The sequence below is a fragment of the Oncorhynchus clarkii genome, chromosome 33 (genome assembly GCF_045791955.1).
Source record: "Oncorhynchus clarkii lewisi isolate Uvic-CL-2024 chromosome 33, UVic_Ocla_1.0, whole genome shotgun sequence".
Taxonomy (NCBI): Eukaryota; Metazoa; Chordata; class Actinopteri; order Salmoniformes; family Salmonidae; genus Oncorhynchus; species Oncorhynchus clarkii.
In genome coordinates this window covers 15,320,145-15,339,549 of record NC_092179.1, presented here as the reverse complement: position 1 = coordinate 15,339,549, position 19,405 = coordinate 15,320,145, and the positions used below count along the sequence as shown (strand labels likewise).

Sequence of the window (19,405 nt, the reverse complement as noted above, 5' to 3'; positions counted from 1 at the left end):
CGGAACATTTTTTGGGAGAGAGAGACAAGGCGATCGCGCAAAGGTAACACGTAGACCCAAACCATTTACGTCAAGATAATCTAGACCAGTTGAACCCTGCAGGTGCAACCGCTGAAAGCTCATTGTCGGTCAAACGGAAAGCTGTAGACAGAAAAAGAAGCGAAGAAAACAGGAGACCTGTTTTAGAGAGCTGCGGAGATATTTCGACAGCGGGAAAGCCACGAGCTCGAAAAGGTTTTCTGCCTAGCTCGTTCTATGCGCGTGGGTCTGCTCCACACGAGCAGGACGTGTAACTCGAAGCGTGGGAAAGCTGCGTTATCGCGGGGGGCTGCTGAGACTCACTGGCATCGTTTGCCCCGGTTTTCCCCTGTTCCACCATGGATCGGGAGAATGGAGAGTCCGGGAAAGGGACGTGGAAAAAACAAGTCGACGATATCAAGAAAATATTTGAATTGAAAGAGATCCTCGGAACGTGAGTGTGTTATTACTTAATACCATTTTCAAAAGCCCTATTGTTGTGAATGCTAATTGGGTATGAATTTACATTGGTAAACCGCGGTAGGCCTTTGATAACTTTGTTGCAGAATGTAGCGGGACGCTCGCGCTGGAGACTTTGAATCTGTTTCGGTTTAATGACCGTTAAACTCCCGGTTTAACGGGAAGCCAGCAGAGCTGTTAGGTTATCTATGACGAGGTATTTAACGGACTGTAGCGTTAGCCCATGCCTGGTTTGATGAGAGGAGTGTTTGTTGGATACGCTATGATAGAGAAATATCGAATGTCACTTTTTGTAGGCTAGCCTATGTCATTACAAATTACTATGAAGCCTATTTGTAGGTTAAACTATGTAGGAACTGTTTATAGAAAAACCTAGACCGTAGCCTGTGCCTTAATAAGGGGGGTTTGTGTGTTTTAGTAAACTATTTTACAACCGGTTACGCATGTCTTGTTCCGTTGTCTCTGTTGGTTTTATGCCGTCCTGGCTATTGTTTAGGTTAGCCTACTACATTCATCCTCCCTCTCTTCCCGGCCCACCGCTCTGACAGCTCCAGTTGTGCTGCTATCTATCATAGGAATGACCTTTTGGAGACGCAGGCAGTTAAACACTGATAACAATTGAGTCTCCAACCTTGTAAAAAATATAAAAATATATATGACCATTGGTGAGAGGTTATCATGGTTTTCTGTGTTTATCTAATCCAGAATGATTTATCGTTCAATGTTTAATCCTATTTTATCACTAGGCGTATTAGGCCTACCTTGTAACTAACCTCATACATGAACGACTGGTTTTGGTTTGACAGCATCATAACGGTTAATTTGCAACCCATTTGAACAGCTTGTTCAGATGAAATGCTTGGCCAAATACCCCAGCCTCTTCTTGAAGACCGTTATGCCGACCGGACGGTGCGGTGCTGGAGGCTATAGCAGATTTTCTCTCTGGCCTGTTACTTCATTCTGTTTGGCACAGAGGAACAGTTTGTTGACTGGACAGGCAGAATCGAGGGAGGACGGTTGGATTAAAGTGGATTAGCTGGCCATGGAAAACCTCCTAGTCCTGGAATAGGCCACTGTAACAGTTCAGACATGTTGCATAACAGTGATGGTAATAAATGATCATTATTACACGTTTTCAACAGGTCATTTCAGTGGGCAATGTGTCGTGGTTATTGAGTATATTAATAAGGTTGTGGAGGGTTGAAACATAGTTCTGCACTGTGTGTGCATGATGGCCTTTGCAGAATTCCAGGTATGCCCATTTGGAGCAGAGAGTGCATAAATTAGGCTCAAAGGTCATGTCTGATCTTTGTTTTTCATAAGGCAACATCAGTTTCACTCAAATCAACAAAGAGGAGATCGGAATTTCTACCGTGTGCCTGGAATTCACATAACAGATGGAAGGAAGTATGGACAGGTGCATTTTGGGTGTGTGTGTTTTACAGATGGACTAATGAGTAATCAGTTTCTCTGCTTATAGCTCAAATCTCCCCTCTGTTACCATGGTGTCTGTGTCCTAGCACCATTCAGTGGGCTCCCGAGTGGCGCAGTGGTCTAAGGCACTGCATCTCAATGCTAGAGGCGTCACAACAGACCCTGGTTCGATTCCGGGCTGTATCACAACCGGACGTGATAGGGAGTCCCGTATGGCGGCGCACAATTGGCCCAGTGTCGCCCGGGTTAGGGTTTGGTCGGGGTAGGCCGTCATTGTAAATAAGAATTTGTTCTTAACTGACTTGCCTAGTTAAATAAAGGTTAAATAAATTCACAGCGTGACAAAGACACTGATTGGGGTTATTTACAAAGGATTTCCAGAGGTGCTGTTCATCCCCTTCACACGCGCGCCACACTGGTACTGAAGACAGGTTTTCAAAGGTTTTCAAAGACAATCCTCCAGATTCCTTCCTGGTGTAGACATCTTTCTCTGTTTCCTCAGGGGCGGGGCTTGGGGACCTGTCCTCCCGTCTGGTCTCTGGCCAGTGCGTTGTGCTTCGGACTCTGGAACACAAAAGGGCCATCTGGGCACACACACACACACTTGGCCTCAGGTTATAAGTATGACCTGGAATTTTTCTTGGTCAGGGAAAAATTCTCTGCCCTAAAAATATTACTCAGACATTTCATGTTAACGCCATAGCAACACATTAACCAGATATATATATATACTCAGCCTCAGCCTTTGACCTCGCTCCTGCTGATGTCGGGTGTTTTCCCTTTTTAATTCTCTATCAGCAGAAAAATAAGGGGAGAGGAGGTAGGGAGAGAGGAAGGGAAGAAAGACAGCAGGGAGTCAGGGACATTGACCATATTATCTATTATCTTGCTCCAGTCTCCAGACCATTGTAGTCTTGTTTTCAACACTAAGAGGGAGGAGAGGGAATGGAGAAAGGGGTTGAGAGTAGAGAAGGAATTGGAAGAGGAGAGGAATAGATAAGAGAGGAGATGAGGACAGAAGTGAATAGGAGAGGTTTGGAGGAGAAATACTGTTACATTGAATAGGGGTTAGGTAAGAGTTGGGGCTGAGCTTCCACAACATGTTGCTCTGACACATTATGAGCTAGTCTTTAGAAATTGGATGAGAGATGAACATTTTTATTCACCTTGTAAAAAGATGGACAGAGCCTGTCACATGGCACCAGTCACGTTGGTCTTTTGTGCCTTATTGCTTTGCTATACCGTTTCATAATGCTATATGACTGCATTTCTAAGATGTATGCATGTTTATAAGGCAATATTAACACTTCATAAGACGGTGCTTCAAGTCAAGCAGAATGTCACGTCTTTTGACCCCTTTTGACATTTGAGTCATTTAGCAGATGCTCTTATCTAGAATGACTTGCAGTTAGCTAGGTTTGACAAGCACATATCTCAGTCATAGTAAGTACATTTTTCCTCTAAAGTAGCTACCAGCAAAGTCTGAGCTAGCAGGAGGAAAAAGTCAAATCAAAGTGTTTTTCTTTTGTGTGTGTGTGTGGGGGGGGGGGGGGGGGGGGTTGTGTGATGTGATGGGGGGTGCTGTGGGATTATTTAAGATACTCTTTGAAGAGGTAGGGTTTCAGATGTTTTCGTAAGATGGGCAGGGACTCTGCTGTTCTAGCTTCAGGGGGAAGTTGGTTCTATCGTTGGGATGCCAGGACCGAGAAGAGTTTGGACTGAGTTAAGCAGGAGCTGCCCTCCCATAAAGGTGAGAGGGCCAAGAGACCAGAGGAGGCAGAACAGAGTACTTGGATTGAGATGTAGGGTTTGCTTATAGCCTGATGGTAGGGAGGGGCTGCTCTATAGGTAAACACCATGGTCTTGTAGTAGATGCAAGCTTCTACTGGAAGTCAGTGGAGTGTACGGAGGAGCGGGGTGACATGGGAGAATGTATGAAGGTTGAACACCAGGCGGACTGCAGTGTTTTGGATAAGTTGCAAGGGTTTGACGGCACAAGTGGGGAGCCCAGCCAACAGTGAGTTGCAGTAGTCCAGACGGGAGATGACAAATGCCTGGATTAGGACCTGCATCGCTTCCTGTGTAATGTAGAAGAAACAGATTAATTTGGTCTCACTCCATAAAGTCAAATGGTCTGATTGCTGCTGCCGGTTTTAAAATGTCAGTCCGGAGATATTTCTCTATCAATTGGATCAGTCACACAAGCCACTCTGTAGGCTATAGCTTGAATCCATAGAGCTACTATGAGTAGTTAATGTACAGTCGTGGCCAAAAGTTTTGAGAATGACACAAATATGAATTTTCACAAAGTCTGCTGCCTCATTTTGAATAATGGCAATTTACATATACTCCAGAATGTTATGAAGAGTGGTCAGATGAATTGCAATTAATTGCAAAGTCCCTCTTTGCCATGCAAATGAACTGAATCCCCCAAAAACATTTCCACTGTATTTCAGCCCTGCCACAAAAGAACTAGCTGACATCATGTCAGTGATTCTCTCGTTAACACAGGTGTGAGTGTTGATGAGGACAAGGCTGGAGATCACTCTGTCATGCTGATTGAGTTTGAATAACAGACTGGAAGCTTCAAAGGGAGGGTGGTGCTTGGAATCATTGTTCTTTCTCTGTCAACCATGGTTACCTGCAAGGAAACACGTGCCGTCATCATTGCTTTGCACAAAAAGGGCTTCACAGGCAAGGATATTGCTGCCAGTAAGATTGCACCTAAATCAACCATTTATCAGATCATCAAGAACTTCATGGAGAGCGGTTCAATTGTTGTGAAGAAGGCTTCGGGGTGCCCAAGAAAGTCCAGCAAGTGCCAGGACCGTCTCCTAAAGTTGATTCGGCTGCGGGATCGGGGCACCACCAGTACAGAGCTTGCTCAGGAATGGCAGCAGGCAGGTGTGAGTGCATCTGCACTCACAGTGAGGCGAAGACTTTTGGAGGATTGCCTGGTGTCAAGAAGGGCAGCAAAGAAGCCACTTCTCTCCAGGAAAAACATCAGGGACAGACTGATATTCTGTAAAAGGTACAGGGATTGGACTGCTGAGGACTGGGGTACTGTCATTTTCTCCGATGAATTCCCTTTCCGATTGTTTGGGGCAGCTGGAAAAAAGCTTGTCCGGAGAAGACAAGGTGATCTCTACCATCAGTCCTGTGTCATGCCAACAGTAAAGCATCCTGAGACCATTCATGTGTGGGGTTGCTTCTCAGCCAAGGGAGTGGGCTCATGAATAAAGAATGGTACCAACACATCCTCCGAGAGCAACTTCTCCCAACCATCCAGGAACGGTTTGGTGACGAACAATGCCTTTTCCAGCATGATGGAGCACCTTGCCATAAGGCAAAAGTGATAACTAAATGGCTCAGGGAACAAAACCTCAATATTTTGGGTCCATGGCCAGGAAACTCCCCAGACCTTAATCCCATTGAGAACTTGTGGTCAATCCTCAAGAGGCGGGTGGACAAACAAAAACCCACAAATTCTGACAAACTCCAAGCATTGATTATGCAAGAATGGGCTGCCATCAGTCAGGATGTGGCCCAGAAGTTAATTGACAGCATGCCAGGGCGGATTGCAGAGGTCTTGAAAAAGAAGGGTCAACACTGCAAATATTGACTTTTTGCATCAACTTCATGTAATTGTCAAGTAAAGCCTTTGACACTTATGAAATGCTTGTAATTATACTTCAGTATTCCATAGTCACATCTGACAAAAATCTAAAGACACTGAAGCAGCAAACTTTATGGAAATTAATATATGTGTCATTCTCAAAACTTTTGGCCACGACTGTAAGTCATGTATTGAGTTACTTCCGGCGCCGACAGAGATGGCCGCCTCGCTTCGCGTTCCTAGGAAACTATGCAGTTTTTTGTTTTTTTACGTGTTATTTCTTACATTAGTACCCCAGGTCATCTTAGGTTTCATTACATACAGTCGAGAAGAACTACTGAATATAAGATCAGCGTCAACTCACCATCAGTACAACCAAGAATATGATTTTCGCGAAGCGGATCCTGTGTTCTGCCTTTCAACCAGGACAACGGAATGGATCCCAGCCGGCGACCCAAAAAAACGACTCCGTAAAAGAGGGAAACGAGGTGGTCTTCTGGTCAGACTCCGGAGACGGGCACATCGTGCACCACTCCCTAGCATTCTTCTCGCCAATGTCCAGTCTCTTGACAACAAGGTTGATGAAATCCGAGCAAGGGTAGCATTCCAGAGGGACATCAGAGACTGTAACGTTCTTTGCTTCACGGAAACATGGCTCACTGGAGAGACGCTATCGGAGGCGGTGCAGCCAGCGGGTTTCTCCACGCATCGCGCCGACAGAAACAAACATCTTTCTGGTAAGAAGAGGGGCGGGGGCGTATGCCTTATGGCTAACGAGACGTGGTGTGATCACAGAAACATACAGGAACTCAAATCCTTCTGTTCACCTGATTTAGAATTCCTCACAATCAAATGTCGACCGCATTATCTACCAAGAGAATTCTCTTCGATTATAATCACAGCCGTATATATTCCCCCCCAAGCAGACACATCGATGGCTCTGAACAAACTTTATTTGACTCTTTGCAAACTGGAATCCATACATCCTGAGGCTGCATTCATTGTAGCTGGGGATTTTAACAAGGCTAATCTGAAAACAAGACTCCCTAAATTGTATCAGCATATCGATTGCGCAACCAGGGCTGGAAAAACCTTGGATCATTGTTATTCTAACTTCCGCGACGCATATAAGGCCCTGCCCCGCCCTCCTTTCGGAAAAGCTGACCACGACTCCATTTTGCTGATCCCTGCCTACAGACAGAAACTAAAACAAGAAGCTCCCACGCTGAGGTCTGTCCAACGCTGGTCCGACCAAGCTGATTCCACACTCCAAGACTGCTTCCATCACGTGGACTGGGATATGTTTCGTATTGCGTCAGATAACAACATTGACGAATACGCTGATTCGGTGTGCGAGTTCATTAGAACGTGCGTTGAAGATGTCGTTCCCATAGCAACGATTAAAACATTCCCTAACCAGAAACCGTGGATTGATGGCAGCATTCACGTGAAACTGAAAGCGCGAACCACTGCTTTTAATCAGGGCAAGGTGACTGGTAACATGACCGAATACAAACAGTGCAGCTATTCCCTCCGCAAGGCTATCAAACAAGCTAAGCGTCAGTATAGAGACAAAGTAGAATCTCAATTCAACGGCTCAGACACAAGAGGTATGTGGCAGGGTCTACAGTCAATCATAGACTACAAGAAGAAAACCAGCCCAGTCACGGACCAGGATGTCTTGCTCCCTCCCAGGCAGACTAAATAACTTTTTTGCCCGCTTTGAGGACAATACAGTGCCACTGACACGGCCTGCAACGAAAACATGCGGACTCTCCTTCACTGCAGCCGAGGTGAGTAAAACATTTAAACGTGTTAACCCTCGCAAGGCTGCAGGCCCAGATGGCATCCCCAGCCGCGCCCTCAGAGCATGCGCAGACCAGCTGGCCGGTGTGTTTACGGACATATTCAATCAATCCCTATACCAGTCTGCTGTTCCCACATGCTTCAAGAGGGCCACCATTGTTCCTGTTCCCAAGAAAGCTAAGGTAACTGAGCTAAACGACTACCGCCCCGTAGCACTCACTTCCGTCATCATGAAGTGCTTTGAGAGACTAGTCAAGGACCATATCACCTCCACCCTACCTGACACCCTAGACCCACTCCAATTTGCTTACCGCCCAAATAGGTCCACAGACGATGCAATCTCAACCACACTGCCCTAACCCATCTGGACAAGAGGAATACCTATGTGAGAATGCTGTTCATCGACTACAGCTCGGCATTCAACACCATAGTACCCTCCAAGCTCGACCCCGCCCTGTGCAACCTGGTACTGGACTTCCTGACTGGCCGCCCCCAGGTGGTGAGGGTAGGCAACAACATCTCCACCCCGCTGATCCTCAACACTGGGGCCCCACAAGGGTGCGTTCTGAGCCCTCTCCTGTACTCCCTGTTCACCCACGACTGCGTGGTCCCGCACGCCTCCAACTCAATCATCAAGTTTGCGGACGACACAACAGTGGTAGGCTTGATTACCAACAACGACGAGACGGCCTACAGGGAGGAGGTGAGGGCCCTCGGAGTGTGGTGTCAGGAAAATAACCTCACACTCAACGTCAACAAAACTAAGGAGATGATTGTGGACTTCAGGAAACAGCAGAGGGAACACCCCCCTATCCACATCGATGGAACAGTAGTGGAGAGGGTAGTAAGTTTTAAGTTCCTCGGCATACACATCACAGACAAACTGAATTGGTCCACTCACACAGACAGCATTGTGAAGAAGGCGCAGCAGCGCCTCTTCAACCTCAGGAGGCTGAAGAAATTTGGCCTGTCACCAAAAGCACTCACAAACTTCTACAGATGCACAATCGAGAGCATCCTGGCGGGCTGTATCACCGCCTGGTATGGCAACTGCTCCGCCCACAACCGTAAGGCTCTCCAGAGGGTAGTGAGGTCTGCACAACGCATCACCGGGGGCAAACTACCTGCCCTCCAGCACACCTACACCACCCGATGTTACAGGAAGGCCATAAAGATCATCAAGGACAACAACCACCCGAGCCACTGCCTGTTCACCCCGCTATCATCCAGAAGGCGAGGTCAGTACAGGTGCATCAAAGCTGGGACAGAGAGACTGAAAAGCAGCTTCTATCTCAAGGCCATCAGACTGTTAAACAGCCACCACTAACATTGAGTGGCTGCTGCCAACACACTGACTCAACTCCAGCCACTTTAATAATGGGAATTGATGGGAAATGATGTAAAATATATCACTAGCCACTTTAAGCAATGCTACCTAATATAATGTTTACATACCCTACATTATTCATCTCATATGTATACGATTATACTGTACTCTATATCATCTACTGCATCCTTGTGTAATACATGTATCACTAGCCACTTTAACTATGCCACTTTGTTTACATACTCATCTCATATGTATAAACTGTACTCGATACCATCTACTGTATCTTGCCTATGCTGCTCTGTACCATCACTCATTCATATATCTTTATGTACATATTCTTTATCCCCTTACACTGTGTATAAGACAGTAGTTTTGGAATTGTTAGTTAGATTACTTGTTGGTTATTACTGCATTGTCGGAACTAGAAGCACAAGCATTTCGCTACACTCGCATTAACATCTGCTAACCATGTGTATGTGACAAATAAAATTTGATTTGATTTGATTTGTAAGGTAGCTGCTGGGAGTTAAGCACTATAGAGGCCATAGAGCCACAGGGCTTTGTCTGGCCTGGTGTCCTGTGTTCCAGCTTTACCCAAAGGCTGACACAACACTTTCAGAGCACCAGAGTAATGTTTCCAAGTGGCGCGTAGGGAAGCTTTAGTCAGTGTGCGTGTGTTCGTCCCTGGTGTCCTATTTTGCTGTACTTGTGTGTGCGTGTTTTTCTGCAGCATGCTGTTGTTGAATTATTAAACACTGTGTACACCTGGGGGGCCCAGGTGTTCACATGATGCTGCAGATGGGTGTTTTTCAGGTATGCCGCACCTCTCACTGCTGAACTTGAGAGACAGTAGGGCAAAGAGAGGGAGAAGGGACAGAGGGCAAAGCAGAGATGCATTGTGGGAGTGTACCATCTAGGCCACGATGCCCTTAATTGAATGCTCTACTTCCTGGCTCCTGGCATTGTCCTCTTTCTGGGACTGCAGTTATCTCTCTCTCTCTCCCCCCTCTCTCTTTCTGCGTAGCTGTCCCTATTATCCGACCTTGCTGCCTCAGATGAAGTGTATGCAACTTTGAAAGCCAGCCTTGATAGTTTAGCACTGGGTCTCAGGAGTATAACAAGTGTACAGAAAGCATACAGCATTTTTGTATTGTGATCATTCTGTGTGTGTGTGTGTGTGTGTGTGTGTGTGTGTGTGTGTGTGTGTGTGTGTGTGTGTGTGTTTGCACACACATTTGGGCCTAATGGATTAAGGGTAGACTGTAATCGGGCATCTTCATTATAGGAAGAGACACGGATTATCCATCCATCCCTCTCACCTCTTTCCCCCAATCATTATCTCTCCATTTTTTTAATCTGTCCTTGTTCCATCAGCTGTTCCCTCTTCTTTTCTTCAGGTTTTTCTTCAGTGATGGTTATTTTCGCTCGTTGTTCTTGTTATGTGTGACTCCCGGTGCGTGGCCTCATTTAGTTCCTGGGATTCAAGCCTAGATTATGTCTGAGTGGACTCATCTCAATTTGTTTTGACAGTATTGTTATACCACAGTGAGCTCATTCTGATCTAGATGACATACACACACTGTATATAGAGGGCCTGAGAAACATCCATCCAAAACAGTGGTCCCTGGCTACAGCAATGGGTAAAATCTAAGTCACCTTTTCCTCACCATATTTTTGTCATTAATATATTTTTTTAAATCTATAAAATTAAAATGTCATGTCTTTCCAGATGGCAAAACAGATCCAACCTTTTTGAGCGGGAGTGTATCCAGACTCGAATACACACTTGTTTGTATTATCAAGACGTATACAACCATGTTCAGAAGTGCTCTAGTAAACTTAAGGGTGTTTTCACATAGTCCTTTTTAAAATAACTGATCTCAGTCCTCTTTAAAGTGAACTCTGGAGTAAAAAAAAGAAAAAACAAAGCAAATATTGTCTTTGTATTCATACTGCCCTTGACTTTGAATGAGGACTCAACTATTTTGTTGAAACAAGGACAAGCCATTCCATGAGATCAGCAGTGTTGGGTTAGTGAAGTACAGGTAGTTCAACTAGAAATGTAACTACATTTTACAGTTGCTTGGTGGTAGTAGAACTAAATTTAGATCTTGATAATGTTTTCAGTTGTTAATTACTTATTTTTTTGCCTTTTAACAGTTTAGCTAACTACTGGAACTACACTTTTTTTTTTTTCAAAAAAATAATGTGCTGGTTCGAATTTCCTTTCTTTTTTGACAGCAGACCTGCCTAATTCCTAATTTTGTTTTAATGGGCTAAATTGCACATTCTGTTAACATCTGACTCCAGGGTGATCTGTTCTGTTATTTTGTAGTCTGGCATTTCATATTTAGATAAGATAATTTTTCACGTAGTAGTTTGAATGTAGTGAACTTCTTTATTTATTAAGGGTAGCTTCAGTGTAGTTTAACTTCTTCCAGTGTGAAGTAATTGGCAGCTTGGTAAACTACTCTGTATATATACTTTATTTAGGGCTCCCGAGTGGCACAGCGGTCTAAGGCACTGCATCTCAGTGCTAGAGGCATCACAACAGACCCTGGTTCAATTCCGGGCTGTATCACAACTGTCCATATTTGGGAGTCCCAAAGGGCGGCGCGCAATTGACCCAGCGTTGTTTGGCCGGGGTAGGCCGTCATTGTAACTAAGATTTGTTCTTAACTGACTTGCCTAGTTAAATAAAATATTTTCAGAGTAGCTTCTCCAACACTGGTTATCGGACAGCTACAGTGGAAGTCGGAAGTTTACATACACCTTAGCTAAATACATTTAAACAGTTTTTCACAATTCCTGACATTTAATCCTAGTAAAAATTCCCTGTCTTAGGTAATTTAGGATCACCACTTTATTTTAAGAAGGTGAAATGTCAGAATAATAGTAGAGAGAAAGATTTCTTTCAGCTTTTATGTCTTTCATCACATTCCCAGTGGGTCAGAAGTTTACTTACACTCAATTAGTATTTAGTAGCATTGCCTTTAAATTGTTAACTTGGGTCAAACGTTTCGGGTAGCCTTCCACAAGCTTCCCACAATAAGTTGGGTGAATTCTGGCCCATTCCTCCTGACAGAGCTGGTGTAACTGAGTCAGGTTTGTAGGTCAGGGCTTTGTGATGGCCACTCCAATACCTTGACTTTGTTGTACTTAAGCAATTTTGCCACAACTTTGGAAGTATGCTTGAGCTCATTGTCCATTTGCGACCAAGCTTTAACTTCCCAACTGATGTCTTGAGATGTTGCTTCAATATATCCAAATAATTTTCCTTCCTCATGGTGTCATTTATTTTGTGATGTACACCAGTCCCTCCTGCAGCAAAGCACCCCCACAACATGATGCTGCCACCCCCTTGCTTCATGGTTGGGATGGTGTTCTTCGGCTTGCAAGCCTCCCCCTTTTTCCTCTAAACATAACGATGGTCATTATGGCCAAACACTTCTATTTTTGTTTCATCAGACCAGAGGACATTTCTCCAAAAAGTACGATCTTTGTCCCCATGTGCAGTTGCAAACCGTAGTCTGGCTTTTTGATGGCGGTCTTGGAGCAGTGGCTTCTTCCTTGCTGAGCGGCCTTTCAGGTTATGTCGATATAGTACTCGTTTTACTGTGGATATAGATACTTTTGTACCTGTTTCCTCCAGCATCTTCACAGTGTCATTTGCTGTTGTTCTGCGATTGATTTGCACTTTTCGCACCAAAGTACGTTCATCTCTAGGAGACAGAACACGTCTACTTCTAGAGCGGTATGACGGCTGCGTGGTCCCTTGATGTTTATACTTGTGTACTATTGTTTGTACAGATGAATGTGGTACCTTCAGGCATTTGGAAATTGCTCCCAAGGATGAACCAGACTTGTGGAGGTCTACAATTTTTTTCTGAGGTCTTGGCGGATTTCTTTTGATTTTCCCATGTCAAAACAAAGAGGCACTGAGTTTGAAGGTAGGCCTTGAAATACATCCACAGGTGAGTAGGTGTCAACTCATCTTCTCCTTTTTGTGGCACCAATGTGGAGGGGTTATGGCAGGGGAAACAGTGTTGCAGTAGTCTAGTGTTGGGTGCTGGAATAATGACAAGCGAACCTGGGGAGCTTTGTGTTCACATTGCCCTAAAAAAGGGAACTGGACCACTGAATTCAAGCGCACCGAACTCCGACCACCACACGAGATGTTCTCAGTTCAGTTAGTTTCGGGGGCTCTTTTGGGGGTTGTCAGTTCCTTTTGAGTGTTCACTTTGCTCAAAAGATTAAGTGAGCCACACTGACTTCACCACAATTGGCTGAAACGAAGGTGTGTGCATCAATACATGTGTACAACACTCCCTTTTGGGGAGGTTCCATGACGAGTGACTGTACAGACTATTGAGTATTAATGATCATCAACACCAGTCCATTATCGGATCAGAGCCCTATTTAGATACTCCAAACGGCCATTGCGTGGGAATGGGATTGGTATCAGGCGAGGGAGACCTAAGTCTTACTTACTCTAAGTTGTTTTTGATAGTAGCTGGTTTATTCCAGCTAGGCCTATACAGATTAGTCACGATGATTCTGTGTAGATTTGTAAAGACCAGTCATACCGAATGACTTTGGTTTCAAACACCTCATGGCCTAGTTCCTATATGACTCTGTTTTGTAGTTGGTCAGGCACAGAGCATGTTTGTGTGAGGGTGTGTGCTTTCAGATTTCACACACTACCTCAACTCCATGTTAGCGTCTCCAGTCTCATCTGCTGCTCGTGCTCTGCAATCGGAGACTGATGAGACGCGTAAGAGGAGCTCGCGGGGAGAAACTCTAATTGGCCACCAAATTAATGTCACGGCCGCATCAGATCTGGAGCATGACATGTTAAGTGGTTCCTCTGTGTCTTCTGGGATGTGTTTTAATGCTGCGGCATTACTGATGTCTACCCTTCTAAAGCAGCCCAGTTTTCAGGACCATACAGGATGTGGGAACAGTCTTGTTGCGAACACAAAAGAAAAAGGCCTCCGTAACAGACATTTCACTAGGAGAGGTTTAAGTGGTGGTCCGGTGTATATAGAAAGGTCGCTAGATTACACACACACACGCACCACATTCTTACATGGCATTTACGGCAGATTACATCACCAGTCCCCACCATATCAAATAAAGCAGACCTAATAATACTCATATCTCTGTTTTAAACTGTCAGCGTATCAGTGAGATAAGCAATGCTGGAGTCAGACTGCCTGTGATCTGATCTGTCAGGGATGTCTGTGTGTTTCCCGGAGATCCATAGGACCTCTCCCACAGCAGATTAACAGGCCCTCTATTGCCCAGGCTCTCCTCACACACAGCCTATCAGAGGCTTGTTAGAGAAGGATCCTGTATGGATATTGGGATCATACCTGTAACATGATGAATTTGTCCCATAGCATCAGAAGTTTGAGAAAGGACAATGGCTGTTAAAAGTAGGGAAAAGAGAGGGAGAGAAAGTACCTGCATGCAGGTGTGTGTACGTACATTAATATTTATGTATGTGTGTATTTGTAACCAGCTCGGCTGGTTAGAATGTATAACAACATACAGTGCCAGTCAAAAGTTAGGACACCTACTCATTCCAGGGTTAAGAATAAGAAGTGAAGACGTCAAAACTATGAAATAACACATATGGAATCATGTAGTAACCAATATTTTAGCGTGCAAAGCTGTCATCAAGGCAAAGGGTGGCTACTTTGCAGAATCTCAAATTTGTTCACTTTTTTGGAAACTTCATGATTCCATATGTGTTATTTCATAGTTTTGATGTCTTCACTATTATTCTACAATGTAGTAAAAATAAAGAAAAACCCTTGAATGAGTATGTGTCCAAACGTTCGACTGGTACTGTATGTAAATTCTCCTCAAAGGGTTAACAGCATTGGTGGGACTCCAGATGCACTATATATACAAAAGTATGTGGACATGCATTCAAATGAGTGGATTCAGCTATTTCAGCCACACCTGTTGCGAACAAGTGTATGAAATCAAGCACACAACCATGCAATCTCTGGAAGCAACGTCAGCACAAGAACTGTTTGTTGGGAGCTTCATGAAATGGGTTTCCATGGTCGAGCAGCACACAAGCATAAGATCACCATGCGCAATGCAGCGTCGGCTGGAGTGATGTAAAGCTCACCACCTTTGGACTCTGGAGCAGTGGAAACGCGTTATCTGGAGTGATGAATAACGCTTCACAATCTGGCAGTCCGACAGGCGAATCTGGGTTTAGTGGACGCCAGGAGAATGCTACCTGCCCCAATACATAGGAGGAATAATGGTCTGGGACTGTTTTTTCATGGTTCGGGCTAGGCCCCTTATTTCCAGTGAAGAGAAAATCGTAATGCTACAGCATACAATGACATTCTAGACGGTTCTGTGCTTCCAACTTTGTGGCAACAGTTTGGGGAAGGCCCTTTTCTGTTTCAGCATGACAATGCCCCCGTGCACAAAGCGAGGTCCATACAGAAATGGTTTGTTGAGATCTGTGTGGAAGAACTTGACTGGCCTACACAAAGCCCTGACCTAAACCACATCGAACACTGTTGGGGTGAATTGGAACGCCGACTGTGAGCCAGGCCTAATCGCCCAACATCAGTGCCCGACCTCACTAATGTTCTTCTGGCTGAATGGAAGTCCCCGCAGCAATGTTTTAACATCTGGTGGGAAGCCTTCGCAGAAGAGTGGTGGCTGTTGTAGCAGCAAAGGGATGTCGTGTCTTTGGCATCATTAAAACAGAAGGCTTATTTATCAAATAACTCTCTGTAATTATTATTACGCGATTAAACTGATTAATCATGTAACTGTAATTAACTAGGAAGTCGGGGCACCAAGGAAAATATTCAGATTATAAAGTTAGAATTTTCCTAATATAACTTTCAGATATTTGAATATCACTTAGTCTTCGAATTAATGAATTATTATTTACCTCATGTTAGTCTCATTCCAAACGTCGTAAATTGTTGGTTATCTGCACGAACCCAGTCTTCACTATGAGTCATCCATACATCAATTGTCTTAAATTCTTTATTTACTAAGTAATTCACAGAAATGCATAAACAAACAGTAGATACTTACAAGGAAAGGATAATGGAGTTTCCCTAGTGGGATAAATCGGTATCGCGGCTTGGTGGACACAAAGGGAAGTAGGGGTCAACTGAGATGAGACACTACAAAGTTGATAATTATAACAATTGAAATTCTAATCCTTTGCACATGAACGCTCACTCATTCGGGAATAATTGCAATCAATATAAAAAAATTACGCTCGGGATGTCTGTTAAAGTTTGTTTCTGTTGGTGAGTCTGTCCCCCCTCTCTGTCGTGGTTAGAATGGATAGTTCAGAGTGACATTCTTTCATGTCGTTATAGAATAGATGTTTCGGCGGTTGTCGGTCTTCGCGTTCAATGATACCGAATTCCTAGCTGCAGACTAGTAATTAATATCAAAGACTTGTTCTTATTCTGTCGGTATCTATAGTCTAAGAGTTTAACCACGTGGTATGGTTAAAAGATTCAGCCATCTACTAAAATCTTAGGTTTATGGACTCCTCTCAAACCTTGGCCTCTCGTTATCGAGGGAAGCTGGTCTCCTCTCAACCCTTAGCGCCCTCGAAATTGAGGTAAGCTCGGTCTGGTGACAGAAAACCCAGGTGGGGGTTTTATTCATAAGAGCAGAAAAGGGGCTGTCCCAGGACGCCAGACCATAACTGTGCTCATGGGCGGTCCTCTGATTTAGTTATTCTCCAAAGGGAATTGGAGTTTACTTCATTAAATAGTCCAAAATCACATTACACAATTTCACAAGCAGTATCATCCTCACTCATTCATCTTATACAACAATTAGATGTAAGCCTCATATCTGAGGCTATTGTATAAACAGCGTATTGTCTCTCATGAGTTTCACAAAATTGTACCAAACTGACCAGTTCGTAGCTGGATTCTTTACCGACCTTTTATACGTTCTCCAGAACATGAATACTTTTCTGACCTCCAGTTCTGTGAGTGGGAAGAAATTCCTTTGTTCTCTCTATGAAAACTCACTCTCTCTCTATACTATGGCCATGAGGAGATAATCTCCTCCAGGAATTTACGACCTGAGGTCGCAGCAGCCTGAGTGGAGGAGACAGAGAGGGGGGGGTGGTGCTCGCTGTACCCAAAGAGGGCAACGTCATGACGGGGAGGACCAACTCCATATTAATGCCCATAATTTTGGACAAAGATGTTCGACCAGCAGGTTTCCACATACTTTTGTTCATGTAGTGCATCTAGGTGCAACAGGCTATGAATTGATGGCTTTGAGCCAAGGAACCTTCCCTTAGTTAAATGCTATAGCCTTGATGGGATGGGACCTGACTGCTGTTACCATGGATCCTGTTGCTCCCTGCCCTTTCTCAACTTATCAACGGTGTGTTCCTCTCACCTCCACTTCCTGCTCTCTGAGGGCCAATCCTATCACCCCAACTGATGAGTGGAAGGGAGGCGGGATTTAAGGGAAGGAAAATATAGGCCTAGAGAGGGTGAGTTGAGGGATATTGAGGACGTAAAAGAGATTTCTCTTGTCATTCTCTATTGTTACCAAGTGTCTCTGTCACAATAGCATGGCTGATGGTAAACCTTCAGATTGGTGGGAGGAAATGTCTCATCCAAACAACAAAACCTTTTGCGACTTCTTACCTCTGACCCCTAACCCTGCCAGCTTTAAGTCTTTAGCTAAAGCATCTCTAACATCCTTCTTCTTTCCTATCATCTTCTGTTTTCTCTGTCCTGCTCTCTCTCTCATTCTCTCTCTCGCTCTCTCTCCAGTGCTATAGTTAGGTAGCAGCTACAGTTTCTCTCCAGTTCTCCTTACAATGAACCTCTCTCTCCCCCGAGTCAACACTGTCACACCTTACTGTGGGAAAGCAATTGTGTGTGTGTGTAACGTATAGTATGTGTGTTTATGTGCAAATTGTAATTAAAAAAAAATCTGAGGAAATCAGCCATGGTCTTGGTAATTAAAGAACGGTATATCCAGTCCAGTAGTAAGTGATTAGAGGTAATGGAATCAGTGCAAACTCATATGGAGACAGAGGAACATTGGAATAATATCTCATCTCTAGAAAGACCAAAGTCTGAATAACATTTGGCGTATATAGTAGGACAATTTGTCTTCCAGACAGGCAATTTAAGCACACACAAGCAGAAAGGCACAAATGCATGAAAGCACACACATGTGTAGAACCTCTATAAACATACTCACAGTACACACACTATATACACACACATTTCTCTGTTTTATAGGTGACACTTACCTCAGGTCCATTACCTTATTTCTCTTTAGAAGCAGTGTGTGTCTGTGAGTCATATTTTAAAGAATGTCAAAGCCCTTGCTGTGTTGCACTGCATCTTGATTCATGATCTGTTAGTGTGTGTGTGTGTGTGTGTGTGTGTGTGTGTGTGTGTGTGTGTGTGTGTGTGTGTGTGTGTGTGTGTGTGTGTTATAGCTTGGCTAGCGTTGTCCTTAAACGGTACTCAAGGCTGCGCTCAGACTGGCTCTGTCTGGCCAGCCAGAAACCGCTGCTATCACACACGTACGTGCACATAATGCAGTCTTGGTCACCACCATGGTTGCAGTAATGCTCACAATGTACACAACGCACACACACACTATTCCGTAGGTATCCTCATCCAGGATTTTCCATGCACTGTGCTCCGTCCCTCAATCCCTAAGAGCTCTCTTTCCCTCTTTCCATCTCCCCCTCCCTCCGTATCTCGCTCTCTCTTTCTCCACCTCCTCCTTTCAGAATGGTGTTCTAGAGTCAGCTCAGATCCCAGAGCCAGACTCTATAACTAGATTTTACAGATTTAACACCATTATAAAACTACCTATCCATGTCTGTAAGAGAGCCCTGCCTTTGGGAGTGAGTGAGGGTGAGAGAGCGGGTGTAGATAAGAAGACTCTACCCTGATACATGCTCTTGTATCTCCAAAACCACTCTATATGAGAGAGTGAAGTGTGGAGGTGGGATGACGGTCGCTCGTCTAGTAGGTAACGACACCCAGTGCCGTGCGTGCGCGTGTGTCCCTGTGTCTGAGGAGCACTCTCATCATGCCTGGTGTTTTGATGTGTGCCACTGATCACATTTCCCCCGCTGCCTGTCCTTTTGATTCGCTTGAAGCCAAACACTGAGACTACACACAGACACTGAAATGCAGTGTACCCAGAAAGACGGGACACAAAGCAAGACTGCCTTATGTACTTATTACATTGACGTCTCATGTTCCCATATCACAGACATCTGTGTGTGTGTGTGTGTATATCTGTGTGCGTGAAGGCAGACTCTGAGCATCACATCAAGATCTCCCGGTTTTACCAATTTGACTTCAGATTCTGACATTTCTCCAAATGTCAAATTTCAAAGTGGTTCCAAAGAGTCAAGGGCTAGGGTTTGGGATAGGGTCAAAACATTAAGTTTAGGCATTCATTCTGAATTGTTCGGTTAAGGTTTGGGATAAGGTTAAATCGATAAAATGTGAAAACGAGTGTTTGCCACAGCTCCCTTGCAAAACCCAAGCTTACTTCATGGTAATAGCGCTCACTGTTGCCACTAGTGGCCGGTTTTGAAGGAATCTCCCGACGTCCTCAGGACATGTACAGACGTCCAATTTCGAAGTCAATCCTGGCTGCATCCCTCCCGCCTCTTCCCTCTTCTTAACACACTGTGTGCTCAGGTA

At 44.5% G+C, this 19,405-nt stretch overlaps 1 protein-coding gene across 1 annotated transcript in view; it reads left to right on the top strand.

Annotated features, from left to right (window-relative positions):
• Positions 1-19,405, top strand: part of LOC139392595 (calcium/calmodulin-dependent protein kinase type 1D-like) — a 72,342-nt gene continuing 52,937 nt past the window's right edge. Inside the window, exon 1 of the mRNA XM_071140684.1 lies at positions 1-472. Within this exon, the coding sequence (XP_070996785.1) occupies positions 378-472 (95 nt within the window). The 5' untranslated portion in view covers positions 1-377. The remainder of the gene's footprint in view (positions 473-19,405) is intronic.